Consider the following 19,394-nt stretch of genomic DNA (forward strand, 5'->3'; position numbering starts at 1 on the left):
ACTTGACTGTCCTTAGTTCTGGTTATGATGATACATTAGATACTAACCTGGAATTGTGGCCTTTTATCATCATCATGGTTTTGAAAGCTTTACTCCTTACAAATAGATATCAATTCATTAAACACACATGTGAGATACCATTGAAGCTATAAGTATTAAACATTAATGTGATAAAATGTTAAATAATATAAGAGTCACTATAGGTAGTAAATTCAAATGATTATTGTCTATTGTTTAGGAGGGAGGAAAAAGGAAAATTCAAAGGGAAGATGTTAATATTTTATTTGCACATTCAATTTTTGAAGTAGATGGAACGTCTTGCAGCTTTATGCTAATGTGTAGAACTCAGATGTTTTTCTGATTAAAGGCAATGGTTTTATTCATTTTTCTTTGTTGATTAGAATAAGTTATTTCAGAAAGAAAATGAGCTGTCAGTCATCACAGTGATAGATCTGAAAATAGATTCAATTATTTATATAAGTTGTCATAATTGTAAATATTTTTAAGCAAGCAAAGATAACTTTGGCTTTTAAATTCCCATTTTGGTGACAGACAATTAAGATCAGATAAAGTAAAATAATGCATGAAATAAAAAATAAAATGTTTTCCCAATTAGTATATTCTGAGGGGTCTGTAGGAGAAGGGAACCTTATCCTTCATTATCATTGTAGAATTTCTCAAAGTCAAAATACAAAAGGAATTGTTGTTAGTGAATATTCCCCAAATCATAAAAAAATAGCATTTGTTTTTTTGTTTGTTTTGTTTTTTAAATGTGACCCACTAATATATGTATAGGAAAGACACCTGTGACGTCTAGTGTTAATTGTCAGTTTGACAGAACCTAGAATGCTCTAGGAGATAGGCCTATAGTACACTTCTTGGGCACTATCTTGATTGTGTTAAATTGAGGTGAGAAAGCCCATCTATTGTGAATGGCACCAATCCTTGGCTAGGATTTTAAACTATGTATGTAACAAAAGGGAACAGAACAGTGATAAGCATGCATCCCTGTCACTTTCTAGGTTTAAAAGCCATGTGACCGGGCTCTTTCTTCATTTGCTTGCTGCCTTGATTTCTCTATTTTGCTAGACTATACCATGAAATCTGAGTTAAAATAAACCTTTCATCCCTTAGGTTGTCAGAGTATTTTTCTCTTAGCAGTAGACAAAGAAAGTCAGACCACATTCTTTACTGTCTCTTTCTTTCTTTTGGTTTTGCAGAGCTGGCGATTGAGTTCCAGGACCTATCACTGAGCTAACTAACTAAGCTCCTATAATCTCTTGAGTTGCAATTAGAAGTGAAACTTAAAAGCTAACATATTTGGAAGTAATTTAAATGTACTGATGTATCTGATTCTGTAATGAACAAGTAAAGTAATTGATTTTTTTTTAGGAATAAGAAAATTGTTTTCATGAAAAAAAATCACATTCTGGAACAAAGTATTGTGCTACTGTCAGAGAAATATATTATGAATAATATAAAGGTGCTACCCTAATATTTCAGGGAGAAAAAATGAAGCAATAGTAGGAAGGAAAGTCAAAATTTTAATCATTATTTTGTTTTCAAGTGGGAATCAACTGATGAATTTTCTTCTGCTTGAAACAATGGCATATTTGTAAATTTTACTTAAAATATATTTTCTTTCTCTCTCTCTCTCTCTCTCTCTCTCTCTCTCTCTCTCTCTCTCTGTGTGTGTGTGTGTGTGTGTACACAGGTGCACAAGTGTATGTGCATAAGTGGATGTGGATATTTGGGCATGTCTATGAGTGACTGTGTATGTGCTCATATGGAGGTCAAGGGTCAACACTGGATGTCTTCCAAACACTCTCTTTTTTTTAATGCTTTGAGAGCTTCCTACATCTCATAGTATAATGAGTTTCCATGTCTTCACACCACTTCGGCATACCCAGTCTTGCTAATGTTATTTTGGGGGCCCGGATTCTCATAGAACCTATAGCTAACTAATCTCTTTGACTAGTTTGTCATTGAGCCCCAGGAACCTATGGTCTCTGTCTTCCTGGCGCTGGTTTTATAGCTGGTCCCAACCACACCCGTCTTTTTGCTTTGCTTCTTGAGATTCGAACTCAAGCCCTTATGTTTGAATGATTAGTGTCTTACATGCCCCTCCATTATTTCCTTACATTTCTCATTTGTCTTACTAGAAATACCATCTTACGTTGCAAAATTTTGAATAGGAAAATGTATCTGGGCCATGATAGGCCTTTAACCCCAGCGCTTAGGAGGAGGCAAAGGCAAGTGGATCTCAGTGAGTTCAAGGACAGCCTGGTCTATAAAGTGAGTTCCAGGATAGCCAAGGAAGTTATACAGAGAAACCCTTTCTCAAAAAGTCAAAGTAAGAAAAAGGAAAAAAAAGAAAGAAAGAAAGAAAGAAAGAAAGAAAGAAAGAAAGAAAGAAAGAAAAGCAAAAAAGAAAATGTACTTTACCAGGAGAGACCAAGATTTGTCTTTATGATCTTTAATATTAATATGAAGAATTGAGTATGAATTTACTACTTTTTGAGTAAGATTAATGAAATTATTCTCATAGCTACCAATCATTACAGCATGGGAAACAGCTTTCATTATAAATCTTACTCTGATTTACAAATAGTACTCACTGGAATGGCTCATGGCTTACAACATATCATACATTGCATAAATAGCTCTTGTTTTAAATATAAAGAATAGCTCATGTTGCAGTACTGTTAGATAATAAGTTCATTGGCTTGTTAATTTGTTAATTAGGTAATGTGTTTGTTTTTGCTGTGTTCACATTTTAAAGTGGATTAACTGATATCCTGACTTTTCCAGGTTTTGCACGTTTTCCTTGCTCGGGATTGGGAAGTACAAGAACATTAAGTTTTTCAGTCTTTGTGTGTTGCCTCCTTTCTGAAGAGTGATGGAGATGCTGTTACAGGGAAGAGGACTGATCCTGAGTCTAATTTTCCTCCTGTTAAAGTTGTCAAGAGCTGAAATACCACTCTCAGGTAAAAGCACAGTGTCCAATTCCTGCTATGATTTTTTTTAAATTGAATATATGTTCAATTTTAATTTTTTTAATTTTCTATTTAATTTCTTAACTGTTTTTAATAGTCACAGCTATAATTTTCAGGTTTGGGTTATGATCTTTAGTTGCTCTCATAACTTTTCACCTTAGTTGTTTTGCTTTTTGTGTAACCTTGGTCTGTTATAAAAAGTACAACTGACAGAAAAGTGATGGTTTGTCCTCTGTCTAGAATGACCTGGAATATTACAAAAAGCCTTTTCTTTTACATACTTAGTTTATATCTTATTCTAAGGAGAATTTTGATTTAGAAATTACTAACATTATCAATGCTATAACAAAAAAGAATTGAATAAGCCTCATTTTTTAAAAAAAAAGTTTTATTTGTTTTTAATTATTTATTTGTGTGTTCAGCTGTGGTTATGTGCGTGTAAGTGAGTGTGTCTTTGGAGGCCAGAGGAGGGCATCAGATCCTCCTAAAGCTGGGGAACTTGTCTGATACTGGAGCTAGGAAATGAACTTGGGTCCTTTGCAAGAGCACTGCAGGCTCTTAATTGCTAAAACGTTTCTCCAGCCCAGAAGCCTCATAATCTTCCCCAAAACTATTTTGACTTAAAATGGAAATAATGATTTATGAAAATAACAAAAGGTCAAATTAGAGTTCAAAATTGTATTACCTAATACTGCCTTCCAATTTAGTGTATTCTAGAGTGTGAATTATTTTAAGTCATCTGTCAGTGAGCTTATGAATATATATTTATAATATCTTGGTAATTGCATGCAAAAGGTTAGTAGTCATCATCCATCATTTTCAACAAATTATATTATTAATAGTTTGAAATTAATGCAACTGTAAGCACACTTCATGTAATGGTTTATAAAGGATGAGATGTGGACAATCAAGGACTGTTTTTGCTGTGAAAGGGCCTTGAAATGTGATTCAGATATGTTTATCATGTGTTTCTACCAGAGTCCCTTCTGTGCCTGCTGTATGTACTGTAGAAGGGTATGAGTCCTTTGTTTATTAAAATCTCAACATGGGAAAATAGCGTTACGGATCATGCGAATTCTAAAGAAATCATCTTTTTCTCAGATAATTTAATGAATTTTTTAAGAGTACTAGTAGTGAGGTAAAATATTCTATTGAAGTACTTAGACTCAGTGTAACTAGAGAGCAAGAAAACCTTTTGGGATGTGTTGTAAAATCTCCTCTGATGGTCACTCTGAATTGCTTTAAAGAAGCTGTTATACATCACACAATGTACTGGTAGTCCAATGCTGTCTTGATTCCTCAGGAGAGAATCTACTCTCTCCTATTCTTAACAGGTGGTTAAGCCTCTGTTTCTGTATTCTCAACTGTTAAGGAAGTTTAATTCCCTGTTCTGCATGTATGTTTATATACATGTGTACATTTCTTCTAATAAGCTAAAATCTTGCAGCTTGTACAAGTTCATCAAAATTCATCAGTGACCAACTGAGAATTTAAACACCATCATAATTAGTAGATTCTCTCATTAAAAGAAATTATGTGGGTTTTCTGTTTTATTTTGTTGCTGTTGTTTTTGTTTTGGCCTGCAGGTGCATGCCAGGTGTCAAAACAGGTCTGAAGATGACAATGAATTCCCTGGGGCTAGAATTAGATGATGCTACAACACCTTATGTGTTCTTTGTACCAAACCTAGGTCCCTTGGACAGGTAGCAAGTGCTCTTACTGCTAAGCCATCTCTCCAGCCTCATTAAATTTTCACAGTTAAAAACAGCAAGGGTGCATGTGGTATTCCAGATTCAAATGTCTGACCTTACTCTCTAACGAACATATACATGCTCCCTGTTTTTCACTTGTTCTTCCATGATGAAGAATGAAAAATTTTGTATTAGCTCACGTCACTTGTTATTAGTTTGATAGTCTCTGTTACTTATCATTCATGCTGTAATGTCCTCAGACAATTGTTATAAAATATTAATATCATGTTTCCAGAGCAATTGAATATTGCCCATTTATTTTGGCACTCTAGAGTACTCACTAGCAAATGCAACCAAGGCAGGTATCCAATTTGAATGTCAACGAGTCTGGTGTCTCTGTAATTGGTCTAATTATAGAGGAAAGGATTTGCAATGTGGAATATATATTCATACAAACACCCAAAGGTTATTAGCTCCATTCCCTGAATAATTAGTTATTGCAAAGCCTTTACAACGTTAGCAAATTTAAGAAAGAATAATGTTGTAATAAACAAGTTGTTCTCAAGTTCTTAGCTGGTATCTTTGGGACTGCTGCTGTGCCTCTCTCTACCATTGGTAATTGCAATAAAATTTACACAGGATGAATTTACAAGGAGCCCAATACCCACTCTGCCTAAAGGGCATTAATCAGAAATGAGACAACTGTCCATGTGGAAGCGTTTAGCAAATACTAAAGTGGTGATCAGTATCCACTGGATGAAGCCTGAATTTGAGCTGGCGACAGTGCAATTTACCATTTTTGTTAGGCAAAAAGAAAATAAATGCAATCTTAAAATTGGGAAGAGCTTTCGGTTATTAAGTCTAAACTGGCTGTTGATGCTTAAATGATGGTTTGTGGATGCTTCAGGATCTCAGAGATACATTTAGATTACCTGGGAGATCCAAGTGTTTGGAAAATAACATCCCAGTGCCATTTCCTACCCCCTTTCACCTTCATTGTCATCTGTACTGATTCTTAGAAATCTATAGTAGAAAAACTTCTCTTTCCCTATCACCAATAATGGCATGAGTTCTGAGCTGTCCAACATGCAATGTGTATCTCATGGTCATACACTCATATTCATATACCCCTAAACCAGCACAATTTTTCTTAAGATTAAAATTGTTAAATCCATAAAACAATATTAACTTTGTTAACTCTCTACCTCTAAAGAATACTGGGACACACTGTGAAATGGATATAAAATAATTCTGCTGCATTAAAGTGAAAGGATTTCCTTGGTTTTTTTCATTTATATCATTGCTTCAATACACACTATTTTTACTTGAAAGTATGACTGACAGACTAATTATGGCTGGTCAGATGTTTGGAGGCAGATATTTTTCCCTCAGAGGCAGGAAATCATCCTGACACTTCAAGATACACTGATAATATAAGTATGATACCTGTCAATGACCAAATCTGAATGTTCAAGTAAAAATTAGACTTGTGGAAGCCTGAGGCCAAAAACTTCCTAACATCAGTGACTTTACTGATTAGATCAGTGGCAATGCTGAGTAGAGTGACATTATTTGACTGCCTGTTAGAAAAAAAATCAAATATTTGTCAGATCTCCATCACTCAGAAAACCCGTACTTTTTTTTTTTAAGACTACTGTGTGCTGGTCCAAAAATCATGCATTGGTCAAAAAGTCACTAAAATTGTACAATATAATAGAATAAGAAGAAGCATATTGTTTAGGTTTTAGATTCACATTATAATAGTTGTTTAAGAATAAAATAATAACAAAATCATCTGACTGGAATTTATAATTTCCCATTCCTTTTATTTGCATGTTCATAGGAAGGTTGAATTTGTACATGTTTAATCACATTGGCCTATTGCTACATAAAGAGTGCAGAAGTAAACATGAGAGTCCTGCCATCTCTTTAGAAATGACAGAAGTGCAATCATGTAAAATAATGAACCCCTTCTCCTGGTATCTAGTGATTTCCATATGACATTATTTATTGTAACTTATTATGGGATTTATTTTAAAAATTAAGTAAACACATGCAGTTTTAACTTTCTATGTAGTTAAAATTGTTACTCATAATCTGGTTAAACAGGGACCATTTGGTACCTTGTAATTTTAAAGATGGTGAAGAAGTCAAAGCTTGGCCCAGTGTCCTGTGGTTGAAGGTCCTATCTGTACCTTTCCTTTTGATTACCCCGTAATTGGTTGCTTGTCTGCAAATTATCTTTCTCAAAAACACACATACCAGGCAGTTTGAATCGCGGTCCGACGGAGGAGTGGGCGCCGGGATCTCTCTGCGCGTCCGCCTGGCCTCGACTCTTTCTCGCTTGTCCGATCTTCAGCACGGTCCGAGATGGCTGGCGGTAAGGCTGGAAAAGACTCCGGAAAGGCCAAGACGGCCATATTCATCGACACCTGAAATCTAGGACAACCAGCCACGGACGTGTGGGCGCGACCGCCGCTGTGTACAGCGCAGCCATCCTGGAGTACCTCACCGCAGAGGTACTAGAATTGGCAGGAAATGCATCAAAAGATTTGAAGGCAAAGCGCATTACCCCACGTCACTTGCAGCTCGCTATTCGTGGAGATGAAGAATTGGACTCTCTGATCAAGGCTACAATTGCTGGTGGTGGTGTCATCCCGCACATCCACAAGTCTCTGATTGGGAAGAAGGGACAACAGAAGACCATTTAAGGATGCCTGGATTCCTACTATCTCAGGACTCTTGTTCTTAACAGCTGTCCAGTGTTGGTGATTCCAGTGGACTGATCTCTGTGAAAAACACAATTTTGCCTTTTGTAATTCTATTTGAGCAAGTTGGAGGCTTAGTTAGCCTTCCAAACCAACCAAATTTCTGCATTCGAGTCTTAACCATATTTAAGTGTTACTGTGGCTTCAAAGAAGCTATCGATTCTGAAGTAGTGGGTTTTGATTGAGTTGACTGTTTTTAAAAAACTGTTTGGATTTTAATTGTGATGCAGAAGTTATAGTAACAAACATTTGGTTTTGTACAGACATTATTTCCACTCTGGTGGATAAGCTCAATAAAGGTCATATCCCAAACAAACAAAAAAAAAAAAAACCACACACACATGCCAAAGTCAGTTTTTTGCTACCTATTGCTTTGTGATTCCTTATGAATTAATAATATAAATTAACAGCTGTCAGAATTAAACTAAAGAATGTCTCAATTTGAAAATGACTGAGTGCTTACTTAATGTATAGCATTATGTACATAATTATCTCTGCTTTATTTCAAAACTTAATCCAAGTGCTTGTCTTCAGCATCCATGAATTTTGTGTACTCTTATTTTAAATTGATTTTAGAATGGGGAATGACAATTCAAGTGAGGAAGAGAAATAAAGATAAATTCATGAATGGGTAATGTCAAATCTCAAGGAAGATTGTAGAAAAGTATTTATCAACAAAAATAATAAATAAAATTTAAAGACAGAAGAAAATCCTTTTGCAATAAATATGGACTTTTGGCAGATCTTAATTAGCTATTAATCAATGATTTCAGACTATCAGTACCACACTAACCACACATTGCTTGTAAAATGATTTTGGCATTTATTCCCAGAGTCAGTTTCATTATATCTATATCTGAAAATTTATCATATATTGATACTTCAATAATGGAAAACCCTATAATGCCCTATATATACCTATTGAAATACATATTAACTGGAAAGAGAGATGGAAAATAAACATGCCCTATACTAGAAGTAATATCAAAAAAGACACAGGATAACAATAGGGTAAAAGATGCTAAATTAGTTAATTATAATATCTATATAGAAGCAGTAATATATAGAAGCAGTGAACATTACAGAAAAACTTTCCAAATGATAGCAATTTACAAAAATCAGTGCACATGTCTACATAAATGGGATGCCAATAATTTTAAAAATAGATATTAAAGTTATAACATGATGTTTTTATTGTGTTTTAAAAATTGTCCCATATTTCTGGTATTAATTGAAAGTTATATATGATGCAATATAAAATGATGGCAGGGGAATATTTTTCTTAGACATAAATATATGTTAAAAAGAAGTAAAATTGGGGAGCCGCCGATTACTGTCCAGCCATGGCCAAGTCCAAGAACCACACCACACACAATCAGTCCCGGAAATGGCACAGAAATGGCATCAAGAAACCTCGGTCACAAAGATACGAATCTCTCTAGGGGGTTGACCCCAAGTTCCTGAGGAACATGCGCTTTGCCAAGAAGCACAACAAGAAAGGCCTGAAGAAGATGCAGGCAAATAATGCAAAGGCCATGAGTGCACGTGCGGAGGCCATCAAGGCCCTGCTGAAGCCCCAGGTGGTGAAGCCCAAGGTGCCAAAGGGTCCCACCCGCAAACTCACTCGTCTGGCTTTAATTGCTCATCCCAAGCTTGGGAAGCGGATTAGAAGCTACATGGCCAGGGGTCGTAGGCTCCAAAAAACAAAGCCCAAGGTTCAAGCCAAGGCAGAGGCCTCAGCTGCAGCTCAGGCTCCTAAAGGTGCCCAGGCCCCTGTGAAGGCCCCATAAAAAAGGTCTCAGTCTGCCAATGTGAAGACAGATGGACTGGTGTGAACACCTACACAGTATTTGCAGATGTTCAGGACCTTATGCTGTTTTTACAAATAAACTTGAGGCAAGTTCTGTTAAAAAAAAAAAAAGAAGTAAAATTGTTGGGATAGCCTTTTGCTTATTACTGTGGTAGAGTATTTGTGGAAGTAAATAAAAAAAAAAACACCTATGAGAGGACAGATTTGTTCTGGTTCATGGTTTGATGGGATGGACTCCATCGTGTCAGGGAAGGTGGTGAGAGGCAGAGGTAGCTGGTCAGTTTATACTCATAGTCAAGAAGAAAAGAGGGGTGAATGATGTTCAGGTGATTACCCCATTTTCTAATATCCATATCTCCAGCCCATTGCTGTTCATGTTTCTTAATCAGGATGGCTCTCTCCTTCTCCTTTAAACCTTTTTGGAAACACCCAGATAGCTGCACTCCATCATGTTTCTTGAGCAGTTCTAAATACAGCCAAGTTGACACTGAAGATTATCCATCATACTGATGATGTAGAAAGCACATGTTATTCTGTTACTTAATCTTGTCCTGTTTTCTAAAACCTCATTCTTCAAGTATATTGTTTTGATATTCAGTTCAACAGGTACCAACAATCATAAAGCAGTCTTATGTGCAAGTTGCCTTTCCCTTTGATGAGTATTTTCAAATTGAATGTGAAGCTAAAGGAAACCCAGAACCAAAGTAAGTATAATAGAAAATAATATAATAAAATGTTATATAAATAAAACAATACAATAAAATTAAAATAAAATGCTTTCATGTATCTATGGTGTCATGAATCACATAGATAGGTGCAAACATTTTATTTTAATATATTATTTTGTTTATATAATATGTCATGTATATGTGAAAGTATTTTATTTTATTTTGGTTTAATGTGACTATGAAAGTTAGAATACAAATCTACATATGGTTGAAACACCAGATTTCTAAGTAAATGGTGGTTAAGTCAACTGTTGTGTGATATTTTGATTGAATTTGGCAATAAAGTTTGTTTTTGAATCAGAGGGCAGAGCTAGCCACTAGCCTATCAACCACTGATGTTTTGGAGGACTGAAGAAGTAGTAAGATGGGGCTTAGAGAGATCCTATTCCTTTAAATGAAAGAATGGAGAGGTAGGAAGGAAGTCACTAATGATGGCTCTGTGGCTTCGCTGATCTTTCAGGTTCTTACTCTGGTATCTGACTCCTTATTTTCTTATCATTATGAATAATTAGGTAAATGCATAAGTTATAAATTCAAATATGTTTATGTATGTCTCACAGGCATGTTTACTTATTATTCATGCAACTATTCATGTGTGATTAGAATGTAACTGTGTATTTTTCTCAAATTCTATTCTGGAATATTTTTCTAAAACTATAATGACATTTCCCCTACAAATCTACTGTCATTATTTATAAAGAATTTCCCTATAGAAATAATAAGAAATAAATATATCAAAGGATCTATCTATAGAGTTTCTTACCACTGTAGTACTTATAAGAGGAAAAGCATTGAAATGTGTTAAAAATTAAACAATAACCCATGACAAAAATATGATATATCATCATAAAATTACTTTTAATATTATTTTAAAATTAACAGTTTTTAACTGGAAAAATTATATATTTAAGACAGATTCAAATGTTTCACACACTTAAAAATGCCAGATAAAGGCGATTAATGGAATTTGTATGGGAGTTAGTTTGTGTGTTTCTTCACATAAACATATATTCAGAGAAGGACATTCCATACGTGTCTTTACTTCATGTGCTATAATATAGCAGTGATCCAGAATTATATGTAGATAGATAGATAGATAGATAGATAGATAGATAGGTAGATAGATAGATAGAGGGAGAGAGAGAAATATTTTTAAATGTCTTCATTTTAAAAGAGAATAAAACTACCTTCACTCTCCTTTCTTGCTTTTCACTGTATTTTCCTTACTTATAAGATTTATTGGATTTGTCTTTATATACTGTTAAGATTTATTATATATATTTGAAACTCATAAATTCTCTTGGTTTTATCATTTGTACATTTATTTATTAAAACTTTTTAGAAATAAGAAATATCACCAGTACTTAGGGTAAATTTTCTTTATCTTCTAGATTTTCATGGACTAAGGATGACAAGCCTTTTGATCTTTCTGACCCTCGGATAATTGTATCTAACAATTCAGGCACATTCAAGATCCCAAATGAGGGACACATCTCTCACTTTCAAGGGAAATACCGCTGTTTTGCATCTAATAGACTAGGAACTGCAGTATCAGAAGAAATAGAATTCATAGTTCCAGGTAAGTGTTCATGTAGAGATTTCATTGACTAGTCTAGTAAATTATTGATGGAAGTCATGCCATCTACAGAAATAAGTCAGTATAATTAATCCAGCATATTTTTCATTTACTAGAAAAACTATCTTCACAGTATAATATTTACAGTCAGATATTGTCAGAATTGTGCTGCACTTCAGTAACCGTCTATCTAACCTTGGAAAAATGAGTTATTTTCCATATATGATGATGATGATGATTAGCTAATATATGTTAGCTCAGTATTCAGTATCAGACAATCTCAAAGCTTCTATATCAACACAAAGACACTCTGATATCAGTTTTGTGCAGTTCTGACAAGTTTCAGGACCCATATTCTTCATGCAGCCTTCTTGTGAATCTAGGATGATTTATCTCATAAAACATGCAACCTCACACCCTCAGTCAAAGAGTCTAAGACAAGGGCACAAAGAGATGTTTATAGATCTTTAAATGCTTCTAGTGTGTCTAGGAAATTCTTTCACCTGCTGCCAGATCAAGGAAAACTAGCTGCATAATCCCAGATAAGCAAAATCATGTCCCTGTAATAGAGTAGAACCAGCCACGGGCGGTGTGTACATTAAGTAGAAATCATGACAAACTGTAAACCCTTTCAAGTTAAGACTATCATTGTCTAAAATTATCACCAGTTTCTGGTGTCTGATTCATTGACGTAACTCATCTTTGTGCATGAAATGTCCGCATTTCCCCCCTGATCTATGGTTTCTAAGTTTATACAGCTTTAACCAAAATTTTAAATAGTTTCTAGGGTAAATTCATACATGTAAAAATATCAATTAGCCTCTTTGACTTTTTTTGTACAATCTTATAAACATAAAGAACTCTGGAATGTTATACACCTTTTAGAATGTGGAGCCATGCTAAAAATTTACACAAATGTTAAAGTAGTAAATAATGATGAATTATTTTCTTGAAAGTCAAGCGAGAGTGCTGTTTATAAATTGTTGTTAACAACTTATAAAATTCTAAAGCACTAGATAGTGAGCAAAATTAGACCCTTATAGTATATACATTCAAATTTATAACAAGACTGAAAATACAGATCAAATTAATGATTATCAGACCATGTGCTATAAAGAAAAAGTGAGAAAGAAAAGATACAGAAAAGAAGTAAAATAATACAGGAAAAAATGCAAAAGGATAATCTAAAAATACATCACAAACTGAAGATAAGAGTAAATTAAGTGAGTAGTCATGCAGAATAAAATATCTAGACCATAAAGATTCCAAATTTAAAAAAAATAAAAATGGAGGAATTATCATAGTTAAGATATTCAAATTAGCATAGATTAACGATAGTCAAAACTCACCTTACTTTCAAAAGTCTTTCTAGAAATTAAGTACTTAAGCATATATAGTATTAAAACAAGGGAGGCAATAAAAAATGCCTACAAAAAGAATAGATAAATATGCCATAATAACATCATTGGGTGGTAATTCAAGCAGAAAAGAGCATTACTAACGACATACAAGATTTCAAACTTATATGAGAAGGAAAAATAATGGACAATAATTATAGACTTATTATGTAACATAGCTTTAGAATGAAAATTAATGAGCTAACAAGGTAATAGAAGGTTGTAGTGTGTGTGTGTGTGTGTGTGTGTGTGTGTGTGTGTGTGTGAAACTAATTCCAATGGTGTACAACATTTACTGGGAGACACGTACATCTTCAGTAAAGAGATAAATGAGACCAGAAGAGACAACTCAGTCAGTAAAGTGCTTTCCATGTAAGCATGAGAACCTCTGAGCCCAGAATGTTGATCCTTGTATTCCGGATATTGTTCGTTCATCTGGTCACATCCTATAAACATATGGCAAATAAACAAGAATTCTGAGTAAAACTACTCTGTCAACTAAGGATGGATAGACATCCATCCTTCTGCCATCCACCACAGTGGCTCGTGCCCATAATGTCAGTGCTATAGTGAGGAAGGGACAACAGACAGATCCTTGGAGCTCATGGGCTAGCCAGTCTAGTTCAGTGATAGAGCCTGTCTCAAAATGTATGGTGGAGCTATATCAGGAAAGACACTAAATTATCTTTGGTACACACACACACACACACACACACAGTACAAATATAATCTAGATAAACATGATCTAGATAAACAGAGACCAAACAAACAATTTTTGTGGATCAGAAGACTCAACAGACTTAAAATGTCCATCTATCTTTAATTTATACAGAGTAATTTTAGTCAGAATTCTTGTTTATTTGCCTGTATACTTATGAAATGTGATCAGATGAATGAAAAGTATCCAGAATACAAGGAACAATTTGAAAATGCTTAAGGTTTAAATGTAGTAAAGACTTTTCTTATCATGTATCAGGCCCCAGAATAATCATAAATAATTAGGCTGGTGTGATTTTGTGTGGGATTAAAAAACCTGAATTGACCATATAACAGTTTGATAAAGCCATAGACAAACCCCACTTACTAGATGAAAACAGAAGTTGAATTTCTCCCTCAATCTTTCCCTCACTCTTCTATCACTCCTCATTCTCCTGCCCTTCTTTCTTGCTCCTTTCCTCTCACTTCTTCCTTTTCTCCATCCCTTCATCTTCTCCTCCCTCACTCCGTCTTTCCCTCTCTCCCTTCTTATGTCCCTCCTCTCTTCCTCCCTCCATCTTTCCCTCTCATTCCTTCCTTCTCCTTCCCTTTTTTTTCTCACTTCCACACTCCAGCTTTAACTGGTATGTAACACTTTCTAATGGACCTACAGGGCCCTACACTTGGCATTTAATCTCATTGTGCGTCCCTACATTGGCATTGTATCTCATGCATATTAATTCATTATAAGTGTTCTGGGTGTGTTCATGGCTTATCCACTATCAGGAAAAACATCTTAATATTCTTTTTAAAAAAAATGATAAACAGACTTTAGAAGTTTGGAGATGACATATATTTATTATTTTAGTGAAAATCTTATAACAGTCTACACAGAAATCAATAGCTTTCGTTCAGTCTTGGATAATTGAAGCTAGGGTTTCAAAGTTCCTGAATTTTTAAACAGAAAATGAAATGACCTGGTTTTGTAAAGGTAAGAATCCATTATTCTGGTCTTGACTGAGATCTCTATCTCCAGCTTCATTCCTTTGATAAATTAATAGAGAGGGGTTTTCTCCTTCCCTTCTTTTCTTTTCTTTTCTTTTCTTTTCTCTTTTCTTCATTTCTTTTCATCAATGTTAGCTTCAGCTCAGAGTTCTGTATTATTGTTAAACACAGTAAATTTGCAAATAGAAAAGAGACAGCAGTGTAACAGCCAAAGGGAAGGGCCACAAGTGACTCTCTTTAGTGTCCTCTCTCCTGTTAGAGTTTCGTCTTAAGATATAAGTACAATAAAGGCATATATCAACCCTTTATCTTAGGATATTGTGTCCCAACCTCCTAAAAGATGAATTCACCTAGGTTACCCCACTTTCCTTGCACAGGGATCTGTGATTTTCCCCACACAACAGGAATTTGGAGGGTACCAACATTTGTGTTTGATCTATACATATATTTATTTGTACATACGTAGCATGCACAGACAGAGAGAATCTAACTTCATTTGTAGTGGAATGTACTGTTGCAACAATTTGGGTCTCACATCACAGGGAAAGCTTATTCTAGAGTCAGTTCTGACTAACGACAGCCTGACTACACAGACTGAGGATGCCCCAAATTCCACATTCTAGTCTGGCAAAAGTTGCTAACATATTTATAGTAATGGAACAAAGAAAGTCATAAATGAGGGAATTTTAAGGCTTTGTTGGTGGGCACGTCAGGCAGGTAGGTTACAGTGCAGTGTGGAAATTTCTGCTACAGGCATCCGATGCTCTCTGCTGTCACTCATTGGCATTGGTCTGAAGAATGCTGAGATTTTTTGCATGTCACATAAGAATATTTATAATAATCACAAGAGGGTTAGGGATAACAGAGGTGATCAGGATACTAAGGAGGCTAAAGATTATTTAGCTCTGGACTTGCAATATTCCCTTTCTCCAAAGTCACCGAAGTTTTATCAGTTAGCCTCACAGAATGTTCAGCATAAGTTTAATTTTTTTTGGGGGTGATTCAGTGATATATATATATATATACATATATATATATACATATATATATATTGTCATATAAGCTTGCAGAAAGCATCTCTCAGCAATGTAGAGGATTAAGAATACTTGAAATTATAAAACCAAATCATATGGAAATGTTTCTAGTATAGTTTTACTTTGGTTTAAAGTTTGTAAATCCACATGAAATATTGATTAGGAATAAAATTTTGCTTAGGAAATTATTATAACAAGAGACTACTGAACAAATTATTGAAGATACTAATTACCACCAATGGAGGTGGGAGGAGCTGGGGTCAGGACCAGGTGAAAGACAATAATGCTCTTGGTGGAGTACACAGAGTATAAAAGCATTTCTATCATGTGTCTTTTTCCTTTGCATAACCTGAATTTATTTATGCTTTATGAATTTACTCATAAAGGAACCCTCATGTGACATGGTAATGCTGCTGAAGTGACTGTCCTGGGTTGGGATGATTCAGCAAAAGTAATGGACAGAGCAATGACATGTAGACTTTGAAACTTCATTTAGGAGTTAATTTGAATTGACATTTAGTTAAAAATGTTTGTAAGTTTTGGATCACAGCGTATTGCCATGAACATTGTGGTTGAAAGTCGAGAAATTATTATATAGTCAGCACTCTCTAATCTTGCTTTATGTCCCATTGGATGTAAAGAACCCTAGAAAGAATATATTTGAAATTAAAATTTACATTTTCCCATACACTAATTTTTTCTTGGCCTGGAGACTGCTTTGTCTGTGTTTTCATAAATCTATGTCTCTATTAAACATATTTTTAGCTTAAATTAGGTTAGAAATATAGGATGAAAGAGAATAAATGTATATAGTAAAAGACAAGATGTTAGGGTGGTCCTTAGCCTGAATTCAAGTGGTTGCTATGGAGACAAAGCAATAGCTAGACCTACTGCAAGAGAGAACTGGGGCAGCTGCATCTAAGATACAACAATTAACAGGCTTTAAAAATATTTTCTCTTCTTACCTAAGCCTTATCAGAGAAATTATGGTGATATGGGGATAAGTCTTGTCAGAATATGACAGTGTTGCAGTTAAAAGTCTGTGGATCAAAGATCAGGGCCTTAATGTGGGTAATTGTTCTCTTTCTTTGCTGCTGCAGAAGCAAGTAAAAAAGGATTAGATTTCTAACAAATCGTTTGCAAGCTGTCTTGAAAATACTTCATCATCTGACCTCCACTCCAGTGCTTCAGAGTTCATAAATAAGCCTGTTTCAAGCTTCCTTATTTAACAATGGGTTTTCTCTTAAGCTTCAAGGAATTGTTTTTATTTTCACAGTGATGGACACTTGGTGGTTGTAGTTTTAATCTGTCTCAGTTACCAAGTTGTTATTTAATATAAAGAAAATTTTTATTCACAATGTTTAGTTTTCTATTATTATAATATCCTTGTTGAAATATGAGCGGCAGGGCTGCGTCCCCAACACCCCGGCCGCTTGGCTAGCTCATGCCCGAAATAACAACACACAAACTGTATTCATTTAAGAACTGCTTGGCCCATGAACTCTAGCCCTTACAGGCTAATTCTCGCACCTGGACTAGCCCATTTCTAATGATGTGTGTAAGCACCCCAAGGTGCGCTTACCGGGAAGATTCTAACCTATGTCCATCTTCATCGCGTGTGCCTCAGAGAGCAGAGCTATCGCGTCTACCAGGGAGAGCTGAGCATGGCGTCTCTGCTCCAGCAGAGCTGTCGGGTCTCTCCAGGAGCAGAGCAGAGTCTGACCTCACTTCCTCTTCTGCCCAGAATTCTATTCTGTTTCCTCCTCCCATCTATGTTCTAAGCTATGAGGCCAAGCAGTTGGTTTATTACTTAACCAATGAAATCAACAGATTGATATATGACACTCCCACATCATATCCTAGTTGAGCTTGTTAGGGAGAGGATGAGAGAAAGAGCCCAGCAAACAGATTACATCTGTTATGCTTGCCCTTTCACTAAATGGGATGGATATCTATGTAGGCCTCAGTGACTTAGTAAGCACATCATTATTAGGTTCCCTTGCTGTTCTAGCCATTTTCCTTGTATTCATCAGATTTCTGCCTCCACAGCACAATCTCTGAGAAAATCAGTTTACAAAGAGAAGAAAGTTAGTTTAGTTCACGTTTATGCATTGTCTGGTCCATGATGGGATGGCCTCATTGCTTTGGGCCAGATTACAGAAGCACACAGTGGGATGGGAGAATGTTGAAGAGTAAAACCTGTCTATGTTTTTATGTAAGGAAGCAAAGAGAAAGAGAAAGGACAGCAGTTCCATAATTCTCTTCAAGATTACCCTCCCTATAACCTGATAACTTAAAATTAGGTCCCACATCTGTAAAGTTCTAGCATCTCCCAGTAGAAACCACGGAGACATAGTTTGGAAGACATGGGCATTTGGGGGATGAACCATTGTATTTTGGTGATGATGGAGGGCTCCTTAGAACTGTGAGAGCAAACAAAAAGAGGAGAATTACCTCACATGAGCAAAGACTATTGCTTAAGACTAAACATATTATATCTGTTCTCAACAAATAATTCTATGGTTATTACCAATGACCTGTAATCAGTCAGTCACTTTCAGAGTGGTTTTCAATTAGAGTCATTTCCTTATATGAATTAAAAATTGTCTCTATGACTGCTTCTGTGTTATGCAATTTAATTTAAAACAACATTGTGCTGGTTAGTTTTCATCATAAACCTGAATCTGGGAAGAAAAAACCTCAACTGATTAGTTGCTCAGATCATATTGACCAGTGGCTATGTCTGTGAAAGATTGTCTTGAATTATGATTGAGGTAGGAGATAAAATATAATGTGAGAAGCACCACGTCTAGTCAGGTCTGGGCTGTATAAGAAAGCTGAGCATGATCAAGAGGTAAGCCAGACAGCAGCATCCCTCCTTGGTTTCTGCTGCAGTTCCTGCTTGAGTTCCTGTCTTTGCTTCTCTCAGTAATGGGCTGCAATCTGTTGGAGGAGGGCCTGCTTGTTAGTCCCGGCCACCCAGAACCAAAATAACTACATAGAAACTATATTATTTAAATCACTGCTTAGCCCATTAGCTCTAGCTTCTTATTGACTAACTCTTACATATTAATTTAACACATCGCCATTAATCTGTGCATCACCACAAAGTCATGGCTTACCAGCAAAGTTTCAGCACATCTGTTTCCGGTGGCAGTGGCTCCATGGAGTCTCCATGACTCCATCCATCTTTTTTTGCAGCATTCAGTCCAGTCCTCTCTGCCTACCTAAGTTCTGCCCTATCAACAGGCCAAGGCAATTTCTTTATTCATTAATGGTAATCACGGCACACAGAGGTGACTCCCACATCAGTGATCTACAAGTATAATCCCAATAAGCCCTTTCCTTTTTCAGGTTGCTTTGGTTCATGATGTTTTCACAGTAACAGAAAGCAAGAGAATGTTTATTGTAAATGTTAAATGTTCATGATCTTCCATAGTGAAGGCTAAAAGATTCAAGGTAACCAAAATATGAAACAACCAATTTAAATAATCCTTTCTCTAATATTTGCTATGACCCTATAAATTAGATGATGTATAATCTTCCCTGTATCCTGATACTAATTTCATCTTAGTTAAAAGCTGTTCTTAAGATTCACAGTATCTGTTTAAGGGCTTGGTAGGCTTATAAATTGCCTTTTCTTTTTCTTTATGTTATGGATGGATTAGATGCTTACTGAATTTATATGTTTAC

At 35.4% G+C, this 19,394-nt stretch overlaps 1 protein-coding gene and 2 pseudogenes across 5 annotated transcripts in view; all 3 read left to right on the forward strand.

Moving 5' to 3' along the window:
* Chl1 (cell adhesion molecule L1 like) overlaps positions 1–19,394 on the forward strand; it is a 215,049-nt gene that overhangs the window by 124,988 nt on the left and 70,667 nt on the right. For all 5 annotated transcript variants that reach the window (XM_050149359.1, XM_050149355.1, XM_050149354.1 and 2 more), the window contains 3 exons: positions 2,812–2,987; positions 9,864–9,969; positions 11,385–11,572. In XM_050149359.1, the coding sequence (XP_050005316.1) occupies positions 2,900–2,987; positions 9,864–9,969; positions 11,385–11,572 (382 nt within the window). In that variant the 5' untranslated portion in view covers positions 2,812–2,899. The remainder of the gene's footprint in view (positions 1–2,811; positions 2,988–9,863; positions 9,970–11,384; positions 11,573–19,394) is intronic.
* LOC126506048 (histone H2A.Z-like) lies at positions 4,620–7,773 on the forward strand (annotated as a pseudogene).
* LOC126506077 (60S ribosomal protein L29-like) lies at positions 8,799–9,286 on the forward strand (annotated as a pseudogene).

This window comes from Alexandromys fortis, unplaced genomic scaffold, assembly GCF_014885135.2.
Source record: "Alexandromys fortis isolate MF-2015 unplaced genomic scaffold, M_Fortis_MF-2015_v1.1 scaffold_48, whole genome shotgun sequence".
Taxonomy (NCBI): domain Eukaryota; kingdom Metazoa; phylum Chordata; class Mammalia; order Rodentia; family Cricetidae; genus Alexandromys; species Alexandromys fortis.